A 20,455-nucleotide genomic window follows, 5' to 3' on the forward strand; every position below is an offset into this window, starting at 1 on the left:
GATGTAACATAAGGCAGCACAGCACAGCATTAAAACCACAGGCTTAGGATACAGGTGCACAGGGTTCAACTCTCCACGTCGCTACCACTTACTAGCTGTGTGCCTTAGGCAGGTTACTTAATCTCTCAAATTGTATCCTCATCTGCAAAATTGAGAAAATAATTCTACCTATTTAATAGTGTTATGTTTGGATTAATGAGACAGATCTGTGTGAAGGACTTGGCCCAATGCCTGATGCATAGCACGAGCCAGATAAACGTTAGCTAATTATTATGGTATTTGAACTCCAACAACAATAGCTAACATCAGCTAAATTTATTCTGGGCCAGGGACCAGCCTAAGGGTTTTATGTGCAGTGGCTCTTCTAATCCTCTTAATAATCCTATGAAGTAGGTATTGTTATCTTTATTATCCAGAAGAAACTACAGAAAAGCTAAATAACCTGAAGGTACACAGTGACCAAGAGTGGGAGTTGGGATCTGAATCCAGGTAATCTGGCTCTAGAAACTGTGTTCCTTACCACAATACAGTCCAGCCTCTCAATTATAGCAGGGGCCAGGCAGCAAAGCAAATGAGTGAAAGCTGCCAGATTATATGGCAGACTGGAGAATATACAACCCTTTTTAAAAGACAAGCCACTACTCAGCTCCAGCCAGTTACTGCCATAGAGGAATGCAGGCTCAAGGTTGCTAGACCTTCCAATTTTTCAAGAGAAGTCAGCAACTTGATTTTCGCATGCTGAATGCAGGCCTCGGTGGAGGCTGCATTTGGCCCATGGATAAGTTAAGGTTGGATGATTTGCCCAAGGTCACAAAACTGGAGTCCAATGGCACTTTCTAAATCAGAGAGAAAAAAATCAAACGGCAAGTGCAAGCAGGTATGGAGAGAGAAGGAGAAGTGGTGTCCTATGAATTTTACTCTTCACTACAGAAGTAGCCACAGGAGGGATAACATCGACAGGCATTAACTCCTGCTAATACCCTGCCCTTACCCCACACTCTTGTTCTGAAAGTTAAGTCCACTTATCTGCCTATTAACTCATTTTTCCACATCTCCAATTATGTAGGTAGGGCAGAAACATTATCCCCATTTTGAAGATGTGAAAAGTGAGGCAGTTGCTAGCCTCAATGATAGAAGCCTTGACTCCTAACTTGAAGGAGGAAGTAAAGTAGCAGCAACCCCTGAACCAGACAGCTAGAACCCCAGGAAATAAAATGGTTCCTCTAAAATCAGATGACTAGCAGCAGTGCAGCTGAACAGAGCCAGCGTTTTTAAATCCTAAACCAGTACACCAATCCCTAGGCAATGTCTCTAATTCCTGAGCAGAAATAGAGACAGGAATCCACAAACATCTTATACCAGAATCACAGAACAGAGCTGGAAGACACTCCAACACCCCCACTTTGCCAGTGAAGAACCTGAGGCACAGAGAGGTAAACTCACCTATCCCAGAGCACCGACACTACCAGCTAGTGGCAGAGCGGCACTCAAATCCAAGACGGCTCTTCCTACAGTGTGGTAAGCAGAGGTCACTGGGTGACTTCAAAGAGTAATAATTTTAACAATGACGTATTTTAATGTGTATTAGGAAAAAAAACTAGGACATAAAACCCATGACAGACATGACAGTAATATAGTTTCCTTTCAAGTATTGTTTTACGAGGAGTCAATTTAGGAAAAAATATTAAGTAATAGCACAGATGATAACCTTCAATATGACAAAAGTCAAAAAGGTGGGGCTCAAACTTCTGAAATGTAGAGTAGTTTACCAAGCACTTTTACTACCTGCCTCCTTAACAGAGGACCTCTAAATTTGACACTGAGGTTTGATACTCAAATGCAGAGCACCTAGGGATTAATCTTGAAAGGTATTAGGAGAATGTGACTATTTTAACAAAGAAAGCTGCAAACTAATCAGTTGCATTGTAAGTGGCCTAAAGGAAGACTACAAAATGGCCAAAACTTAAGATAAAATATTCAACCTCCCTAATAATCAAAGTCAATTATGTGAGAATTGAAGTAATAAGTTTTTTAAATGATACCATTTTTCACACACTGACTGGCAAAGACGACAGGATAGAGAACAGTAGCTAAGATGCAGTCTCATAATGAACTGGCACAAGCATAAATCACTTCAACCGCCCCATGCTGGAGGGCAAATATATATCAAATGTATTTTGTAAATATAAAAAAAATTCATACCCTTTGACCCAGAGCCCCATTTCTAAGATTTCATTCTAGGGGAAAAAAATAAATTTTCACAAAGGCTTAGCTACAAGAATTGTCATAAAAGAAGAAAATAAACAGAAGGAGGGAACTGGTTTAAATTCTGATATACAGGGCCAGCCCTATGGCCGAGTGGGTTTGCGCACCTGCGGTGGCCCAGGTTTTCGCTGGTTCAGATCATGGGCACAGACATGGCACCACTCATCAGGCCATGCTGAGGCAGCATCCCACATAGCACAACCAGAAGGACCTACAACCAGAATATACAACTATGTACTGGGGGGCTTTGGGAAGAAGAAGAAGAAGAAAAAAGAAGATTGGCAACAGATGTTAGCTCAGTTGCCAATATTAAAAAAATAAAAAAATTTCTGACATAGGTGCTTGACAGGATACAATACTGCCATAATATCGTGCTTTAGAACAGTTGTTCTCGGGGCTGGCCCAGTGGGGCAGCAGTTAAGTTTGCATGTTCCGCTTTGGCGGCCCAGGGTTTGCTGGTTCGATCCTGGGTACAGATACGGCACTGTTTGACAAGCCATGCTGTGGTAGGCGTCTCACATATAAAGTAGAGGATGATGGGCATGGATGTTAGCTCAGGGCCAGTCTTCCTCAGCAAAAAGAGGAGGATTGCCAGCAGATGTTAGCTCGGGACTAATCTTCCTCAAAAAAAAAAAAAAGTTGTTCTCAAAGTGTGTTCCCTGAACCCCAGGAGGTCTGCAAAGTCAAAATTATTTTCACAACAACACTACAGTGTTATTTGCTTTTTCACTGTGTTGGCATTGTAGTGATGGTGTAAAAGCAATGGTGGTTTGTAAGACTACTGGTGTCTCAGCACTCACCAAGGCAGTATACCACACTATTACTAGGTCATCAGTATATCCTTAACTGTCACCCACTAACAATAAAAAACAAATGTCAGTTTCACTTAGGAATGTCCTTGATGAAGCAATAAAAATAATTCTATCAAATTTCAACCAGAGAACACACTGTAATCTTCTGTATGATGAAATGGGAAGAACACTTTCACTGCACACCAAAGAACAATGGTTATTTTCTGGAAAAGCACATGTGCGATGGTTTGTTTTGTGAGCTGAAGTGGCTGCTTTTTTTATGGAATTTTATTTTTACTTGAAATGATTGACAAACTATGGTTATTCAGAGTTGGGTATTTGGCAGATATTTTCTCCAAAATGAACAAGATGAGCCTGTCACTTCAAGGAAAACAACTGGCATTATTTGTACTCAATGATAAAATTTAAGCTCTCAAGAGAAAACAAGAATTTTGTAAAACTTGTACCATTCACCACAGTGAACTCCACCACTTCCCAATAAAGACTTTACTGATGAGATTGGAGGTGGTACTAACAAAAATGATTTCTTGAAATATATTACATAATGAAATGTGTCAAGACTTAGAAAATATGTCTAACTCAGTGAACAAATATCTTCCAAATGATCAATGTATGATGTTATGAGACAATGCTTGGGGCTCTTCTAATCCTTTTAATAATCCTACGAAGTAGATATTGTTGCTATCCTTATTATCCAGATGAAACTACAGAAAAGCTAAGTAACCTGAAGGTACACAGTGACCAAGAGTAGGAGTTGGGATCTGAATCCAGGTAATCTGTCTCCAGAAACTATGCTCCTTACCACAATACAATCTAGCTCCTCAAATACAACCGGGGCCAGGCAGCAAAGCAAAAGAGTAAAACCTGCCAGATTAAATGGCAGACTGGAGAATATACAATCCTTTTGAAAGGACAAGCCATTGTATACTCAGCTCCAGCCAGTTACTGCCATTGGGGAATGCAGGCTCAAGTTGCCTGACTCCAGTTTTTCAAGAGAAACCAGCAACGTGGCGGGGGAGGCTTTAAACAGAGACTAATGGATTTTAATGTAACAGATTATGAAAAATTCTGATATTTTTTCGGATTCTACATTGCAACTAATCTTTAAGAAACTTCCACTTGTCAAGTTTTGATATAGTATCAAAGAAGAATATACACAATTATCTGATAAGGCATTAAAATACTCTTTTCCTTTTCTAATTACATATCTGTGTAATTCTGAATTTTCTTCATATATGTCAGCTAAAGCAATATTCCACAACAGATTAAATGTAAATGTGTTCATAATATCTATTATGACATTAAAGAGATTTGGAAAAATTTTTAACAATGCTACTCTTCTATTTTTTTTATTTTGGAAAATATGGTTATTTTTCATTAAAATATTATGTTAATATAAAGTTTATTATTGCTATTCTTAAATAAATGAATTTTTAAACTCTCTCTGTCTTAAATTCTAATACAAAAAATAATCAATGAATATGACCCACATAAACTGAAGGTCTGTAAGATTTTCAATGATATTTAAGAATGTAAAGAGGTCTTGAGACCGAAGAGTTTGAGAATTTTTGCATCAGAACAGTGGTTCTCAACCAGGGTGATTTTGCCCCCCAGGGAGCATCTGGCAATGTCTGGAGATATTTTCGGTTGTCACAATTGGGGAGATGCTACTGACATAAACTGTTAGAGGCCAGGGATGCTGCTCAGTGCATAGGACAGGCGCCCATAACAGAAATATCCATCCCAAAATGTCAATAACTGTTGAGGTTGAGAAACCCTGCTTTGAAGAATATTCAATGACATATGAAAAAATGTTAACATAAAGAAAAAAGGTTACAAAACAGCAGAGATGGCCTAATTCCAATTTTATTTTTAAAAATGTACATATGCATACAAAAAAGGCTAAACTATGACACCATGTGTCAAAAATGGTTATCCTGAGTAGGTAGGATACTTCTTTCTTGCCAAATTTCCTATAATTAACACATGATATTTTTTAAACTTATGAATAAGTAGGAAGCCTGTCTTAGTGCCATATTCTGATGACTTATATGATTCAATAGGAAATTCTCAACAGTAAAGTGTGGAATGAGTGAAACGTGAAAGAACAAAAGCTCCTCAAACAGAACTAGGGGAACACTAAAAACAGATTCTCGGGGCCTCAACAACAGTAAGGATTTACAGGGAAGTTATTAAGATAGTAGATGATGCATCGTGAGGTACTCCTAGACCACACATTGTCTTCATGTCCAGTCCCACTTCTTCTTTTTCTTTTAAGATTGACACCTGAGCTAACATCTGTTGCCAATCTTGCCAATCTTCTTTCCCCCTCCACCCCCTCAAAGCCCCCAGTACACAGTTGTATATTTTAGTTGTGAGTGCCTCTGGTTATGCTGTGTGGGATGCCACCTCAGCATGGCCTGATCAGCAGTGCCACGTCTGCACCCAGGATCCAAACCAGCGAAACCCTGGGCTGCCAAAGCGGAACACACAAAGTTAACCACTCAGCCAGCGGGCCGGCCCCAGTCCCACTTCTTCTACCATAGAGAACTAACCTGGACAACATGCTCTCCTGCTTATGTTACAGATGATCTTCAGTCACTCTGAGCAGTTTCTTATTTTTTTAGTTTTTTCGCAAAATTCCCTGCATAAGCAACATTAACAACATAATTAAGCTTTCTTTTCTCTTCTTGGGCAATTCTAAAAAGATTAAACCAATGCAGGCCCCAACGCTTTTTCAGTTCTTCTAGGAAGGCATACAACACCCACCCATGAGCAGATACAAACAGAGATATCAACTCTGAGGCTAAATCAAGGGCTGCTTGAAGCTGGGTGCCAACCATGCAAATTTCACTTGCTTCTTGCCAGTATGTCTCAGGCAAAACACATGCTTCAGCCATCTATGGCAGCAAGTGATAAGATAAGACATCTGCACCAGGCCATCAAACACAGTTAAGACATCTATTAAGAAAAGAAACATAACAACCCTCAGAGGCTCCAATTAGTTACTTGGCCTTAAGCTGTAACACACGAGATACAACTGGAATTTAGATACAAGACTTGAATGGAAATTCTGAATGAGGGAAGTTGTGTAACAAGATTTTAACAGGCATCTGGATTGCAAAAAATTTCTCCTCCTGAGTAATGTTCTTAGAAGGAAACACACTTTCCAAAGTAAGGAAGGATAGGTAGGCTAAGAATTAAAACTGGAGACAGCCCGAGTGACACTGCCTCCAACCTGGAAAATCTCTATTTACTTATCTGTAAAATAATAGGGGACCACCAACTTAATCAAAACAATCATCTTCAGGGACAAAGAAACTGTCACAATGTACTGGCAGAGTAAGTCACTTAAAAGAGTTTAACACTTTGAGTAAGTCCTTTATAAATGCAGAACTTCCTGACTTTCCCTACTGAGGGACCAGGTCAGAAGACTCAGATTTTAATCCTGATTGTACCACTTACTACTTGTGAGCCACTGGGCAAATCACTTTACCTCTTTGCTCCTTTGTGTCCTTATATATAAAATTAAAGGCTTCAATTAGATGATCATTAGTCCTTTCCAGCAGTAAAATTCTATGATTCTATAGAGACAGAACATCAGTAGCATAAGATCACAGGTAAGAAGGATGAAATCAGGACTCTAACCCAGATCTCTTAAACTTCTTTATTCATGACATGCCACAACATGAAAGACAATCTAGAGCCAACTGGCTATCGACCAGAAAAACTACAATTCCTGAAAACCCTTCTCAGAACCAATTTACACACTTGAGGGGATCAACTTTTACTCCAGATGTCCTCTGGTGCTGGATAGATATCCCACAAAACGAAGCCTATAGCATGGTTTTAATACCAATATCATATCCACTTTTAGTTTAAAATACCTCAGGAAAACGATCCCAACTCAGTGGAGAATCACTCCCCAAAATGCCTCTCCCCAAAATCAACTTGGCAAAAAACAACCACCTGTAAGAAGACTTTAAAAAAAAAAAAACCAAAAAAGAATGTACAACAAGTGAATAGTAGAACAAGAATTATAAGAAGAGGTATACAGAAAGGAACGAGTAACTTACTAACCTCTGGCCCTAGCACTTTCCTAATGGTTTTGGCCTGTTTTTTGCTTTCTAATAAGACGAGGGGACAAATGACTAAGCAACCACCCTGCCCCTCATGCTCAATCCAGTACCCTAAAAGCAGCAGCTGAGACCCAACATGGAGAGAATGGGGCTTGGAGGCTTTTCCACCAAAGGCATTCAGTGGCGAAGGGGAGGAGTTAAGAGACTGGGGCTTTGGTTTTACCTGAGAACCAGACAGCTCGGATGATTATGACTAGATGGCCATATAACTTATCATCCAAACTAGGGCCTTTATAAGAAAGAAAGGATCGCTAATAATTGTACTGGGACAATGTGGAAACTGAGACAATCCTAAGTAAACCCAGGATATATACTCACCTTGGTTACAAAGGACCCCAGCAGAAAGCAAGGCAGGCAAGGGACCTACAGAGTTACCTTATCAACCATATAAGGTAATCTTATCTTACCATATCAACCGGCAAAAGCCCCAAGAGGGGCAAAAGGGAAGATGGGAATCAGCCTTTCTGCCAACATCTTCTCTGCTATGTGGATCTGTTATAAACCTGTCAGTTTCCTCAGATGTCACTTTCTCTTTGATTCCTACATGTCCCAGCTCTCTGGAATATAACTTCCATTTTAAAATTGGCCCTAGTAAGAAAATAGTACTCAGAGCACATGGACTTGATCTCAAATGCATATCAACTCTATATCCTGAGAGGTACATGATACAGTTTCAGGTATTCAACACTGCAAAGTGCAAGGAGCGAGTAAGGTGGCCAGAAAGTGTGAACATGAAGGCACGGGAAGAGCAGACAACTAAAGTGACAAATGATGGTTGTCAAGTCTTTCCCCAAATCCCTTAGGAAAATTGATGTGAAGTACCAGTGGAATCCAAGACCAGAACCTACAGAGCAGCCCTCCTTGTTCACCCAATCAGTGAATAACCTTGGAAATGAAATGCCTTCCTTTTCACAGAAGCAGAGCGAAGCTGCTGGTGACAGATGTAAATTTTATTTGCAAGAACACTATACTTCAGATTCATTAAGGATTAAACAGGCTTATCATCTGGCCTAGGAGGCATACCTCCCTATATGATACTGCATCTGTGGAAAAGTGCTTCCAAATGACTTACCAGTGCTCTCCAGGCAAATAATCCCATTTAGATTGTTTAAACCTTTGTCCAAAAAGCACTTTATTCTGAAGCACATTATTTGTCTATGCTCCAGGCATAGATATTTTCTCCCCATGTGTTATTATGAATATCTGTTGTCTGAAATTCAGCCAAATGTACTCAATCAGCGTGCTTTTGGTAGATATCAAACTCAAATTGCAGGCTCAGTAAATACATATGTATATATTGCTTGACTTTTACTTGGGCTAATGGAAAAGCGGAACCAACTTTGTAACCAGAGTATGCCTACTCCTAATTAGACTAAAGTAGGTGAGTTTAGCCCAGTGTGAAGTTAGTCACACGGTTTATGTAAGCAAGCGAGGAACATCCACATCCAAAGTGTAGGGAAGAAGACTTTAGATGACTGCCAAGACCAAAACCCAAGTGAAGTGATTTCTAGCACCAAGGAGCTAAATCTGCTTGAGGGGTGAGTACCATAGCTGTGACCAGAACTGTGCTTTGAGGTTCCAAGCCCAATGACCCATCCCTTCAGCCCCACTTCTTCTGTTTATACACAAAGGGGAAAAAAGCAGTTAGCAAAGTTATCAGAGTGACAGCATCAAGAAATGAGAACGTAGGGGGGCTGGCCCCGTGGCCGAGTGGTTAAGTTCGCACGCTCTGCTGCAGGCGGCCCGGTGTTTCGTTGGTTCGAATCCTGGGCGCGGACATGGCACTGCTCATCACACCACGCCGAGGCAGCATCCCACATGCCACAACTAGAAGGACCCACAACAAGGAATATACAACTATGTACTGGGGGGCTTTGGGGAGAAAAAGGAAAAAAAATAAAATCTTTAAAAAAAAACAAAAAAGAAATGAGAACGTAGGAAAAAGGTCAGAACCTCTTAAAACGTACATAACAGTCTAAAAACTTCAGAGCAGTTGGCAGCATGTCTCATGCAGACCCAGGCTGGAAATCCAGCTCCACCACAAACTATGGGAGCTTTCACAAGTTACTTAATTTCTCTAAGCCTCGCTTTCCTCACATCTAAAATAAGGATAATAGGGGCCGGCCCTGTGGCCAAGTGGTTAAGTTCGCACGCTCCGCTTCGGCAGCCCAGGGTTTCGCCAGTTCGGATCCTGGTTGCAGACATGGCACCACTCATCAGGCCATGCTGAGGTGACATCCCACATGCCACAATTAGAAGGACCCACAACTAAAAATACACAACTATGTATCGGGGGGCTTTGGGAGAAAAAGGAAAAATAAAATCTTAAAAAAATAAAATAAAATAAAAATAAAAAAATAAAATAAGGATAATAGTACCATCCACACCTTAGGAATGATTCTTTTAAGTATCAGATGTGATCATATATGACACACAATGAAATGCCCCCCCGAATAATATTTGATAAATGAATGACATGCTCAAATATTAGCTATTTTTACTGTCAAATATCTGTTTTTATAAACAGCAGTGTCTCAGTTGAAAGTCAGGTGAGGCATTCCTACTTAATTTGGTAGACACTGGGGAGCACTGTAGATTTCTGAAGGGTCAGCAGGAGATGTGAGATCATGAGAGTTAAGTTTTAGGACACACGTTGGCAGTGGTGAGAAATATATATTAAAGCTGAAAGAACAAAAACTTGGGAAGCAGTTACTGGAACTAAATTTTCTACAAAGACCAAGGTAATAAAAATCTTTTTTCGTCCTTAGAATTATATTTCACTTGATTTTAACCAGAAACAATGAATTCTAACATTTATTCTTCCACTAATGCCCTAACTGTTCTCTGCATTACAGAACCCACAGCAGTCATTTATCAATGTCCTTCCTTGATTCTTTAGCACTCAGTTTTGACAATTAATACAAAACCTTTAAATCCCCTTGTGTTTCTAGACTATAGGTAACACTGGCTATTTTCCGAGTTGACAAATAAGACTAAGTGCTTAGCAGAGGGCTTGACACACATTACATGCTAAATAAATGTTTAAAAAATAATTCTTATAGTTATTATTAAGATTAAAGAGGCACACATACTGTGTTCTCATTACATATTTTTAATGAATAAACAAACATAAGATACCTGTGTGGAAGAAGTTAACTTTATTTACAACAAAACACAGAATAACAATTTATCATCTAAAAGGAGCAATTAGAGTTGTACATTTGCTCAGAAATTGCTAACATCACCTTTCAATTCTTTAGAAGAGAGCCAGAAAAGGTGGCCTATCCTATAAGAAGAAAAGGGAAAGAAAAATATAAAAAGACTACATAGAAACAGCACCTGCCCGGGAGCAATGAGCCCTCCTTAGAGTCCCGACTGCCAAAGACTAACGGGGCAGCTCTGGAAGTCGCCTTTTTACTTCTCCACTTCCTTTTCCATAAAATAAAGAGCTTTCCGACTCTCTGACTCGATGAGGGAGAAGGAAGATGTAAACAAGGTTGCCTAACGCAAAATTGCCCAAACTTCAGTCAATCTGGATCACCTCTTCATTTTTTCCGTATCCACATAACACATTCGCCGTTATTTTTCTTTAAACTGACTCTTTAAAATTTATTGCACCTTAAGCAATAAATCCCTTAAAAACAATATTTTATATATGCTGCTTGACTTTTCTAACATGTAAAAAAATAAATGTACAAACCATTAAAATTTAAAAATTCATTCAAAGATCACCTAAAATTAGCTTACATACCCACACTTTGGCAAATGGTTACCTAACCCTCATCACCAAAAATCAAAAACTTTAAAGGACAGAGAATTAAGTAGAAAAGAAATGTAATTTCACATTCTCACGATAATCTAAGGGTTACTCCTAACAGATTAGTATTCAGTTCTTTAACTGTAAGAGAATATTTTTTTAATTTAAAGATTGGCACCTGAGCTAACAACTGTTGCCAATCTTTTTTTTTCTCCTCAAATCCCCCCAGTACATAGCTGTATATTTTGGTTGTGGGTCCTTCTAGCTGTGGCACGTGGGATGCTGCCTCAGCATGGCCTGACGGGTGGTGTCATGTCTGCACCCAGGATCCGAACCAGCGAAACCCTGGCTGAAGCGGAGGGTGGCAATTTAACTACTCGGCCACGGGGCCGGCCCCAAGAGAAAATATTTTTAATATAATGTAGGGCACCAAAAATTGAAAATAGAATTGTTTCCTTCTTAGCCTATATAATCTTGATTTGAATTAGGATTTTAGTTCCTTTAAACTTAAAAGGCTTTAGTACCACCCTTGAGTATCTAAATTCAGACTAAAACAGGAAAAGCAATTACTTTTTTCCTGAAACCATGAAAAAGAAAAAAAGATTAAAATTAAGGGCCGTATATTAGCAATGGAAGTGCTCTTCTCCACACTCAATGCATGAGAAAATAAATACATCCATTTCTTAACTCGGGATTCAGAAAGCATATCCATTTGTGTTTCAAGTTTTACTCGTCAGTAGAGTTTCCTTGATCTAAATGATTTCAACTGTACTTTACAGGCAAATCTATCAATAATCAGCTAATGAGCACACACTTGGACCTGGGCTGACACCTTACAGTGTGGTAGCCAAGATACATAACCGAGGGCTACGGCTCTTCTAAGAACTCTTAGTAATCAAAAACATATTGGCTTAGGGGGCCAGCCCTGTGGCCAAGTGGTCAAGTTCGCGCACTCCGCTTCAGTGGCCCAGGGTGTCGCCAGTTCGGATCCTGGGCGCGGACATGGCACCACTCATCAGGCCATGTTGAGGTGGTGTCCCACATGCCACAACTAGAAGGATCCACAACTAAAAGTATACAACTATCTACTGGGGGGATTTGGGGAGAAAAAAAAACACACATTGGCTAAGTCAAGCCAGTGATGATTCTTTGAACAACACTGAACACAAAGACAACTTTCTGATGCGCTAATAATATCTAATGAGACTAGTGGTCATCAGTTGAACCTCATTAGGTTATTTTAAAGAAGTGACAAACGCTGGCGTAATTCTAATTTTGCCCGTCTTTGATAGATATCAATTAGCTAACTGACCAAGAAGTGGGAAAAATAACATGCATCTATAAATATCCACGTTACCTTATCCTCATGACCTGACCTCTATAATTTATCATAGCAATGTACTGCAAGGCCATCTCTATGAGCCTTCTTTTTTTCCCACTAAAGCTCACAGGCAAGACGATTTTTGCTATATTAAGTACTGCAAACGAGAGAAAAATCAAATATCTATTAAAATATCATAAAGCAGAGGGGAAAAATTAAGGGTCATGCACTGTTACAAATGAGAAGCAAATGCTCCTAAAATGCAAGCTTCTCAAGAGTATGATTTATACCTGATTCATCACCTCTGTTATTCTCATAGCTCCTGTCTTATGAATACTATGCATTCAAAAACTATTTGCTGAACTAATAAATAGATCTAAGGATAAAATTTCCTATCATCACAGCAATGGATTATCAGTGAATAGAAAAGCTCACAGGAAAATCTAATTCCCTAATCACCCTGTCAAAATGTATGCACTATGAAAGATTTTAAAGACAGAAATCTGCCCCACCACTGGCCATACTTCACCTGATACACTCCTGATACACTGGACCAAGAAGTTCACCCTAATTCAACACATGAGAAGCTTTAATAAAGTCAGACTTTATTTAACTGGCTAAAGCCAAACACTTCACATGCAGATAATATGCTCTCAGATGAATTTATTTACAAAAAACCTGATTCCATAAAATGTGAGATAACCAGTGACTGGACAACAGGAGATGATCATTAATTAATGGGTTCAAATTAAGCATATGGTTATTATCATAGCCTTTTGGTTGATGCTTAAAAATATGCTTTGATGACAAAACTGGGGTCAAGTGTATTCACAAAGCATTTTTAACAGTTCACCTCACTGAGCGATTTCTCAATTTTTCACTTTGTACTGTGCCATGTACAACAATATTAGATGTTGAAGGTGTCAATCCCCTAAAAGCTTTTTTGAGGCTCAAGTTAAACAATAACAGTTGCAGCAGCAGTAGCAACCAGAGCAACAGCATGGGCTAGGCCCTGGTGCTAAGGACTTTACAGGTGTTATTTCATTTAATCCTCACCACAACCCTGTGAGGTATTACTGTCCTTATTATATAGACAAGGAAACAGAGGTAAGTGACTTGTCAAAGGTAATCCAATTAGCAAGTAGTTGAGTTGATATTCACCCCAGGCAGCCTGACTCCAGGGTTCACGCTCTTAATCCCTCTTATGTAACTGTGGATACTTATAATGATCAGTAAAGTCAGAGACCCATGTGAAATAGAAATAGGACTAAATAGTTATCCCAGTTATAAACATTATGACCAAGTAATTAAGGCCTCTCCCCATTCACAACTCCTACTTTATTAACGCTCTGAAACAGTATAGTTGCTGATGCTATTTGAAAAGCTTCTGAAGGTGCTTTTCCTACATTTAGTCATAAGCATTAAAAAGAGATCATAATCTCTCCCTGCAACTCAAACCTTCATACTTATGGGCTATTAATCTGCTAGTTCTACAGGTTCCAATGCCTTAAATATCAATTCAGGGGAAATAATATTTTTAGCAACTCTCACCCCTCAAGATCTGGATATTTCTGTTTACTGCTAAGATTGTGTTTACACAAACAGTTTACAAACTATAAGAAGGCAGAGTTACAATCCGAGTTAGATATACACAGACCTACATTCTGAATGGTCTCCCAATCAGAGCCCCAGAAGATGAACATCCCAAAGACAAAAAGAAAAAGACTTTCAAGCAAACATATAAAGGACTCCATTCCATGGGAAAGGAGCACAAAAGGAGGCAATGGAGGCAATTTAAAACACTAGGTGCCACCAAAGATTTAAAAGGTAAATCCAGGATATCCCCTAAATACATGTACCAGCATAACCTCCTTGCTGTTGTTAGGATCTCTTGTAAGTAGCACTTCAACATACAGTGTTGTTCCTAACCCCTCTAAGAACTAACACACAGGAAGATTCTAAGAGACTGCAAGCATCAAGCATAAGGAGTTCTTTATAAATACAATGTTTGGGGCTGGTCCAGCGGCCTGGTGGTTAAGTTCCTGCACTCTGCTTCGGTAGCCTGGGGTTCACAGGTTCAGATCCCAGCCATGGACCTAGTGCCACTCATCAAGCCACACTGTGGTGGCATCCCACACAAAATAGAGGAAGACTGGCACAGATGTTAGCTCAGCAACAATCCTCCTCAAGCAAAAAGAGGAAGATTGGCAACAGATGTTAGCACAGGGTCAATCTTCCTCACATAGAATAAAATAAAATAGAAAAAGTAATGTTCATTCAAACCCACACAGTTTACAAAGTACCTTCACACATAACCTATTATTGAATACTACACTCCTGTTAGGTAGTTAGTAAAGGCAATTTGTTATCCCCACTTTACATATGAGGAATGTAGAGACTTACCTAAATTTATACAATTTGTGACTGGTAGAGCCTCCAACTCCTATCCCAGGCTCTTTCCACACCACCTCATACCTCCTCATACCACATCAAAATGTCACAAAACTATCCTGTCCGTCCCCTTTGCACAGGTCTATTACCTATACTGTAAGAACAAACACCGGCTAATAATGACATGTTGAGTTAGAAGTACAAAGAGGAAAGAAAACAAACTCAGTACTTCCTTTGAGAGGCCTGGCACTCTGGCTCCCAACCTAAACTTTGCCAAATGTAGTTCTCACAACAGCTCTTCAGATAGGTGCTGGTCCTCCCAGTGAATACATCAGTAAACAGACTCAGAGAGGCTTAGCAACTTGACTAAGGTCACACACACAGCAGTGATTTGGTAAAATGTATGCTATATCACACCACCTTACATGATATCACAGTAATGCCCTGATCAACAACAAAGAAAAATACTTTCTAGGTTAAAATACTTAATATTTTAAAATGTCAAAAAACCATCCCCCCCACTCATTGCTGTCACGATCTCAGTTACCAAGAGAACACCTTTCTCCTTCCTGATTTTTTCTGGTTTACTCAATACCTGCTGGCCTCACTGTGCCCTGGAAAAGGGGCTAGCTGTTATTTTTCTTCTTTGAGGAAAACTAGTCCTGAGCTAACATCTGCCGCCAATCCTCCTCTTTTTGCTGAGGAAGACTGTGCCTGAGCTAACATCTGTGCCCATCTTCCTCCACTTTATATGTGGGATGCCTGCCACTGCATGGCTTGATAAGCAATGGGTAGGTCTGCGCCCAGGATCCGGCCGCGAACCCAGGGCTGCCTAAGTGGAATGAGGGAACTCAACCGCTGCGCCACCGGGCTGGCCTCGGGGCTAGCTGTTAGAACAAAAAAGCAATGATGATACGGGCCAGTCCAGTGGCACAGTGGTTAAGTTCCTGCACTACGCTCTGGCTGCCCGGGGTTCACAGGTTTGGATCCTGGGCAGGGACATAAGACATGGCTCATCAAGCTATGCTGTGACAGGCATCCTACATATAAAGTAGAGGAAGATGGGCACAGATGTTAGCTCAGGGCCAATCTTCCTCAGCAAAAAAGGGAGGATTGGCTGCCGATGTCAGCTTATGGCTAATCTTCCTCCAAAAAAAAAAAGAAAGCAATGATGTATCCTTAACAAATAGCATTTAAAAGGCCATAGGAATCATGCAAATATAATTTTGCCCTAGGTCTAAGTTAATTCTCTCAAACAGTATGTGTCAGATCCAAGAAATGTGAGCCTGCCCAAACAATTAGGAAATGAAAACAGTGAACAAACTCTGAACAATCTATCATTTTAATCACCACTTTCTGAGGGCTTTAACCAATCCAGACAAGATACAAGAACAACAAAACCCTTAAAAGTAATCTCATTACCAAGCCAGAGTCTGGCCTCCCACCACATTATTGTGAAACATGAGGGATAGATAACATTAGCCTCAAAATACTGTGTGCCTCTCCCCTCTGGTGTTAACTGCTAAAGAACAACGACAGATAAGCGAAAATGTAAACACTGACACCTTAAATAGTTTTAAACTTGGGAAGATTATTGAAGGACCTCCTAGAACAAAATTTAATTAGCTTTAACAAGTTAAGATGTATTTATGACTCCCAGAAAGGCCTTCCCTATCTGAGGCTAACCGGGGGAGGGTGGGGGGGAGACTTCTGTTAGCATAAATTGTACTCACAGTGGAAGGGGAATAACTAAAAAGGCTGTTAACCAAAACTTGATGTTTAGGGAACAAATAAGCAAAGGTAAGTCTATCTGAGCTAAACTGGAGAGGCGGGTGGAAAAGCTTGCAGGAAGGACTAGGAACAAGGGCAAGAGTAGATAAAAAGGGAAACAGGAAGAACTGAGCTAGAGGAAGTACGAGGAGAAGGAGCAGGACTAAGGTGGGAACCCTGAAAGCACTGACGGAGATGGGCAACTCTGGCCTGGAAAAGGAAGGCAATGAACGCCTGGGAACCAGAAGCCTGCCAGAGCCTCCCCTGTGGAAAAGGCCTCCCTCTTCTAGAGACTAAAATTAAGCCAAGGGAAACGAATTGGCCAAGACTAGAGAAAATAGGGTTCACTTAAGACACAGGGGAAGGGCCTGCACAAGGATAATAGGTACAGAATGGAGGCACCTTTTAAAAGAAGTGCTAGCTTTAAATGGGTGAACTGTATGGCATGTGAATTATATCTTAATAAATCTGTTATTTTAAAAAAGTGTGTTAAACTGAGCAATGTATGACTGTCCTTATGATTTAATTAGCATGATTAGTTCAGTCTACAAGAGTCCTCTCCAAATCCCCTCACCCAGTAGGGTGGGTTTACTTTTGTCTGGGAACATCTCTGTTGGAATACATCACTCTGGGAAGGAGAAGGGAGTATTGCGAAAACAGAAGCAGCAGAAGGGGAAAAAGGTGGGAGTTCTTTAAAGAGATCTTCCCCCATTTTTGCCCTCGGGAATTTTGGGCATCGTGGGGTAAGGAAGCTTTTGTTTGGGGTATGCCTTTGAAGTGGAATATCAGGTTTCTTGAGGGGATGATCTAGGGCCCAAACCTACCTCGTCAAAGAGAAAACGATCTGGGGTGGAAAAGTCAAGTCAGTTCTGGAGAAACCCCAGAAGGTTTATCGCGGAATGATCACACAGGTCTTATCTCTGCTACCCCCAAATTGGACTGCACGCCCCGTGTCACTTCCGACTGTTACTCGCGAAGAAGACGGATGCTTTGCCATGATCCCAGAAGTTTCTGGAGAACTGCCCACTGACGTAAATTAGAAACCCATTCGGGGACCGGCCTGGGTGAAGCGAGGCGCCACGTCCAGCGCTGGGCTCCCCCTTCCTCTCAATGTAGGAAAAGGGACCGGGTAGGGCAGAAGGCGAGCGGGAACGCCAGATCACCGTCGTCGCCCTCCTCCCCTTGGCCGGGTTTCGGGGAGCCGCCCCCAGCGTATACCCCGATCCCCGCTCGCCTGCCTCGGGCCTGCGACCCCGAGAGGAGGGCGGCGGCGGCGAGCGCCCCCCGCGGCCGCCCCCCCCCCCCCGGGCAGCTGTAGCCGCGGCGCGGCGCGCCGGGCCCGGGCCTCCCCGGGAGCAATAGGCTATCGATTCAGCTGCCTGTCGCTAGGAGCCCCGGGAGAGCGAGGCCTACACCGCCCGGCCGGAGCCCCGGCCTCGATTTCGCCACTTTCCCCACACCGGAGGGGGAGCCGGGGGCAACCAAGCCCAGCTGGGCGGGGGGGAAGAGGAGCGGGGACCACCTGCAACGGCAGCCGCGGGGAAAGGGCGTGCGGGCGCGGGGCTCCGGCCAACAAGTCTCCGGGGTCGCCCATCCGCCGCCCCCGGCCTCACAAGTTGCGCATTCAAGTTCAGGCCAGTGCCCCCTGGCCTCCCGGGCCCTGGGCACTCTGGAAACCAGGAGAGAAACAAGACGCGGAAGAGGCCCCCGCAGGACGGAGGAGATGGAGCTGGGCCCCCAGCGCGCCCAGGAGGCCCAACCTCGACCGCCCGCCCGTCACCTCCCCTCGGCGGACCCAGCCGGGCCCCGAGTCGCAGCCCCGAGCCCTGCGGCGGCCGCCCTGTCACCGCCCGGCGCCCAGGCCCCTCCGCCAGGATGCCGGCGACAGGGGCTCGGGCTCCCCCCTGCCCCCGGCGCTCCTCGGCCTCCTCCCTCTCAAAATCCCCAAATGCCCCCCGCACCTTTTCAAGTACTCAGAGCAAGAGTTTCCCATCAAACTTTGTCAAGTGGTAACCTCGCCCCCCTCCCCAACCCATACTTCCAGGGCGGTCCTCCGGAGAGGTCACTCTCCTCTTGGGATGAAGCGAATTAAGGACCTGTCAACCATTTTAGGTCTTTTTTATAGAAGACATCCTCTCCCTCCCCTCCCTCCCCCTGCAATGGTTTTAATTTGACACCAAACCTTCCCCCCGCAGCAGGGGGGGTGGAGGAGGGAGGGGGTGGGGACTGAGGGCGGGAGGAGGGGGCGAGGAGGGCGACAGGGGAGGTGGGAAGGGGGCCGGGAGGCGCGGGGAGGGGACGGGGGTTGATTTACCTGAGACCAGCCACTGGCCTCCATTGTTGGAGAATTCAATGGCATTGACACAGCCGAAGTGGCCGAGGAGGTCCTTCTTGTAGAGGTTTCTGCAGCCCCGCAGGCGTCTCCTCTGAAAGTCCTGAGTGAGCAGGGGGTCCCCATGCAAGCCCCGCTGGGACAAGAAGCCCACCACTGACCTCATGCTGCCCCCCAGGCCAGCTCTCCTCTTCATGCTGGAACCGCCGCCGCCGCCGCTCGCGCCGCCGCCCCTCCCTCGGCCTCCCGCGCGGCCGCCGCACTCCCCGGCCCTCCCCCCGCGCTGCGAGCCGGCTGGTTCTTTAACCAGCCATGGCAGACGGAGCGAGGTGTGCAGACGCGCGGCGGCGTCCGCGGCTTCCTGGTGGCCCCCCTCCCCCGAGGCTCCTCCCTCGCCCTCGCCGCCGCCTCCAGCAGCTGATCCTCAGCTGCGGCCGCGCTTCCGCGCTGCGCGGCCCTTCCGCCGGCCGCGGGCGCCGGGAGAACGCGGGCGCCGGCGGCCCCTCCCCCGCGGACGCGGGCCGGAAGAACGCGGGCGGCTGGCCTGGAGACCGCGGGCGGCGGCTCGGCGTGCCCACCGCAGCTCCTCCCCGCGCGAGGCCCCGGGTGGCGCCGGCGGAGGCCGCGCTGCCCGCCCTGAGCGCCGCCCTCTGTGAAGTTGAGGGCCCGTAACAGTCCGAGCGACCGCGGCCCATCGCCGCCTGGAGGCCCGGCGCCCGGACGAAGGCGGCTCCGCGCTCTTTCTGTCGGCCGGGAAAATGCAGCCCGAGGTGGCACAGAGGTGGAAGGAGGACTGAGGCCGAGGCTCCGGTCTCCCTCTGTCCGCCTCACCCTGGGGCCGCCGAGCCCTGTCCAAGAGAAGGGAACCGGGAGTTAGGACTGGACACGTGGGGTAAGGTCGCTTGGGGATTGTGTTAGCGCACCCGTCCTTCCCCACAAAATAAATTGTTGACACTCCCCTTCCCCCCACATTCAGCTAATTCGCCCTTCCTCCAGCCATTCCGTAAAAACGTCTAAATTGTTCCGCTTGGTGGATAGTAGAGTGGTATGTGGGGAAAAAGGGAGAAAGGAATTGTTAAGAAGTGAGAAGAAAATTGCCAAAACCGACTTGAGTTCTGTCCATTAGTTCCAGGCACATTTGCAAGACACAAGAAGCGTTGTGCGAAAATAGCAATACGTGTGATTTAATCGGGTGCGGTGAGCTCCTCTTCAAGGTCTTGAGTGTGGAGCTCTGAGGCCGTACAGCTGTTAACCAGCAGCTGTGTTCCAGGCCAGAAGTAGCCGCCCTGCGGTGGGCTGGGAGCCTCCGCGTTGACCCCAGCGAGGAGACTGGATGTTAAGTGCTTTGGAATGCTACCAGATACATACAGGAAAAAGTCCCCTTGTCAGTGTATTGTAGTGCTTTCCCTAGAAGCTATTCTCTGTCATTAAATGGTAATAAGGTGCTACAATAGGCAGGTGTCACTTTTGCCCTTTCAGTTTACCAGGAATTACATCCTCTGTATCAGAGATAGCACGTGGGCAGTCGAGGAGAGCCCCATGAAAGGTGGGCTGGAGGTGGAGAACATCCATCAAGCACAATCACCTACTTCTACTTTTTGTACAATGACAAGATTAATCATACTAATAACAAATATGCAAGTAAATGTTTAATTTAAAAATCAACAT

General features: G+C 43.8%; 2 protein-coding genes across 9 annotated transcripts in view; one reads left to right on the forward strand and one right to left on the reverse strand.

Annotated features, from left to right (window-relative positions):
- Window positions 1–19,145, reverse strand: part of DCAF5 (DDB1 and CUL4 associated factor 5) — a 112,741-nt gene extending 93,596 nt beyond the window's left edge. For 2 of the 7 annotated variants that reach the window (XM_070594126.1, XM_070594124.1), the window contains exon 1: window positions 18,949–19,079. Coding sequence is in view for 3 of the 7 variants with exons in the window: in XM_070594128.1 (XP_070450229.1) it covers window positions 18,770–18,983 (214 nt within the window). In the remaining 4 variants the exon portion in view is untranslated. Of the gene's footprint in view, window positions 1–18,416; window positions 18,627–18,769 lie in introns of those variants that run through there. The other 5 variants (XM_070594128.1, XM_070594123.1, XM_070594125.1 and 2 more) reach the window with 5 other exon arrangements.
- A 152-nt stretch (window positions 19,146–19,297) lies between these two features.
- Window positions 19,298–20,455, forward strand: part of EXD2 (exonuclease 3'-5' domain containing 2) — a 95,813-nt gene continuing 94,655 nt past the window's right edge. For both annotated transcript variants that reach the window (XM_070594130.1, XM_070594132.1), the window contains exon 1: window positions 19,298–19,679. The gene's annotated coding sequence lies outside the window, so the exon portion shown is untranslated. The remainder of the gene's footprint in view (window positions 19,680–20,455) is intronic.

This window comes from Equus przewalskii, chromosome 25 (assembly GCF_037783145.1).
Source record: "Equus przewalskii isolate Varuska chromosome 25, EquPr2, whole genome shotgun sequence".
Classification (NCBI taxonomy): Eukaryota; Metazoa; Chordata; class Mammalia; order Perissodactyla; family Equidae; genus Equus; species Equus przewalskii.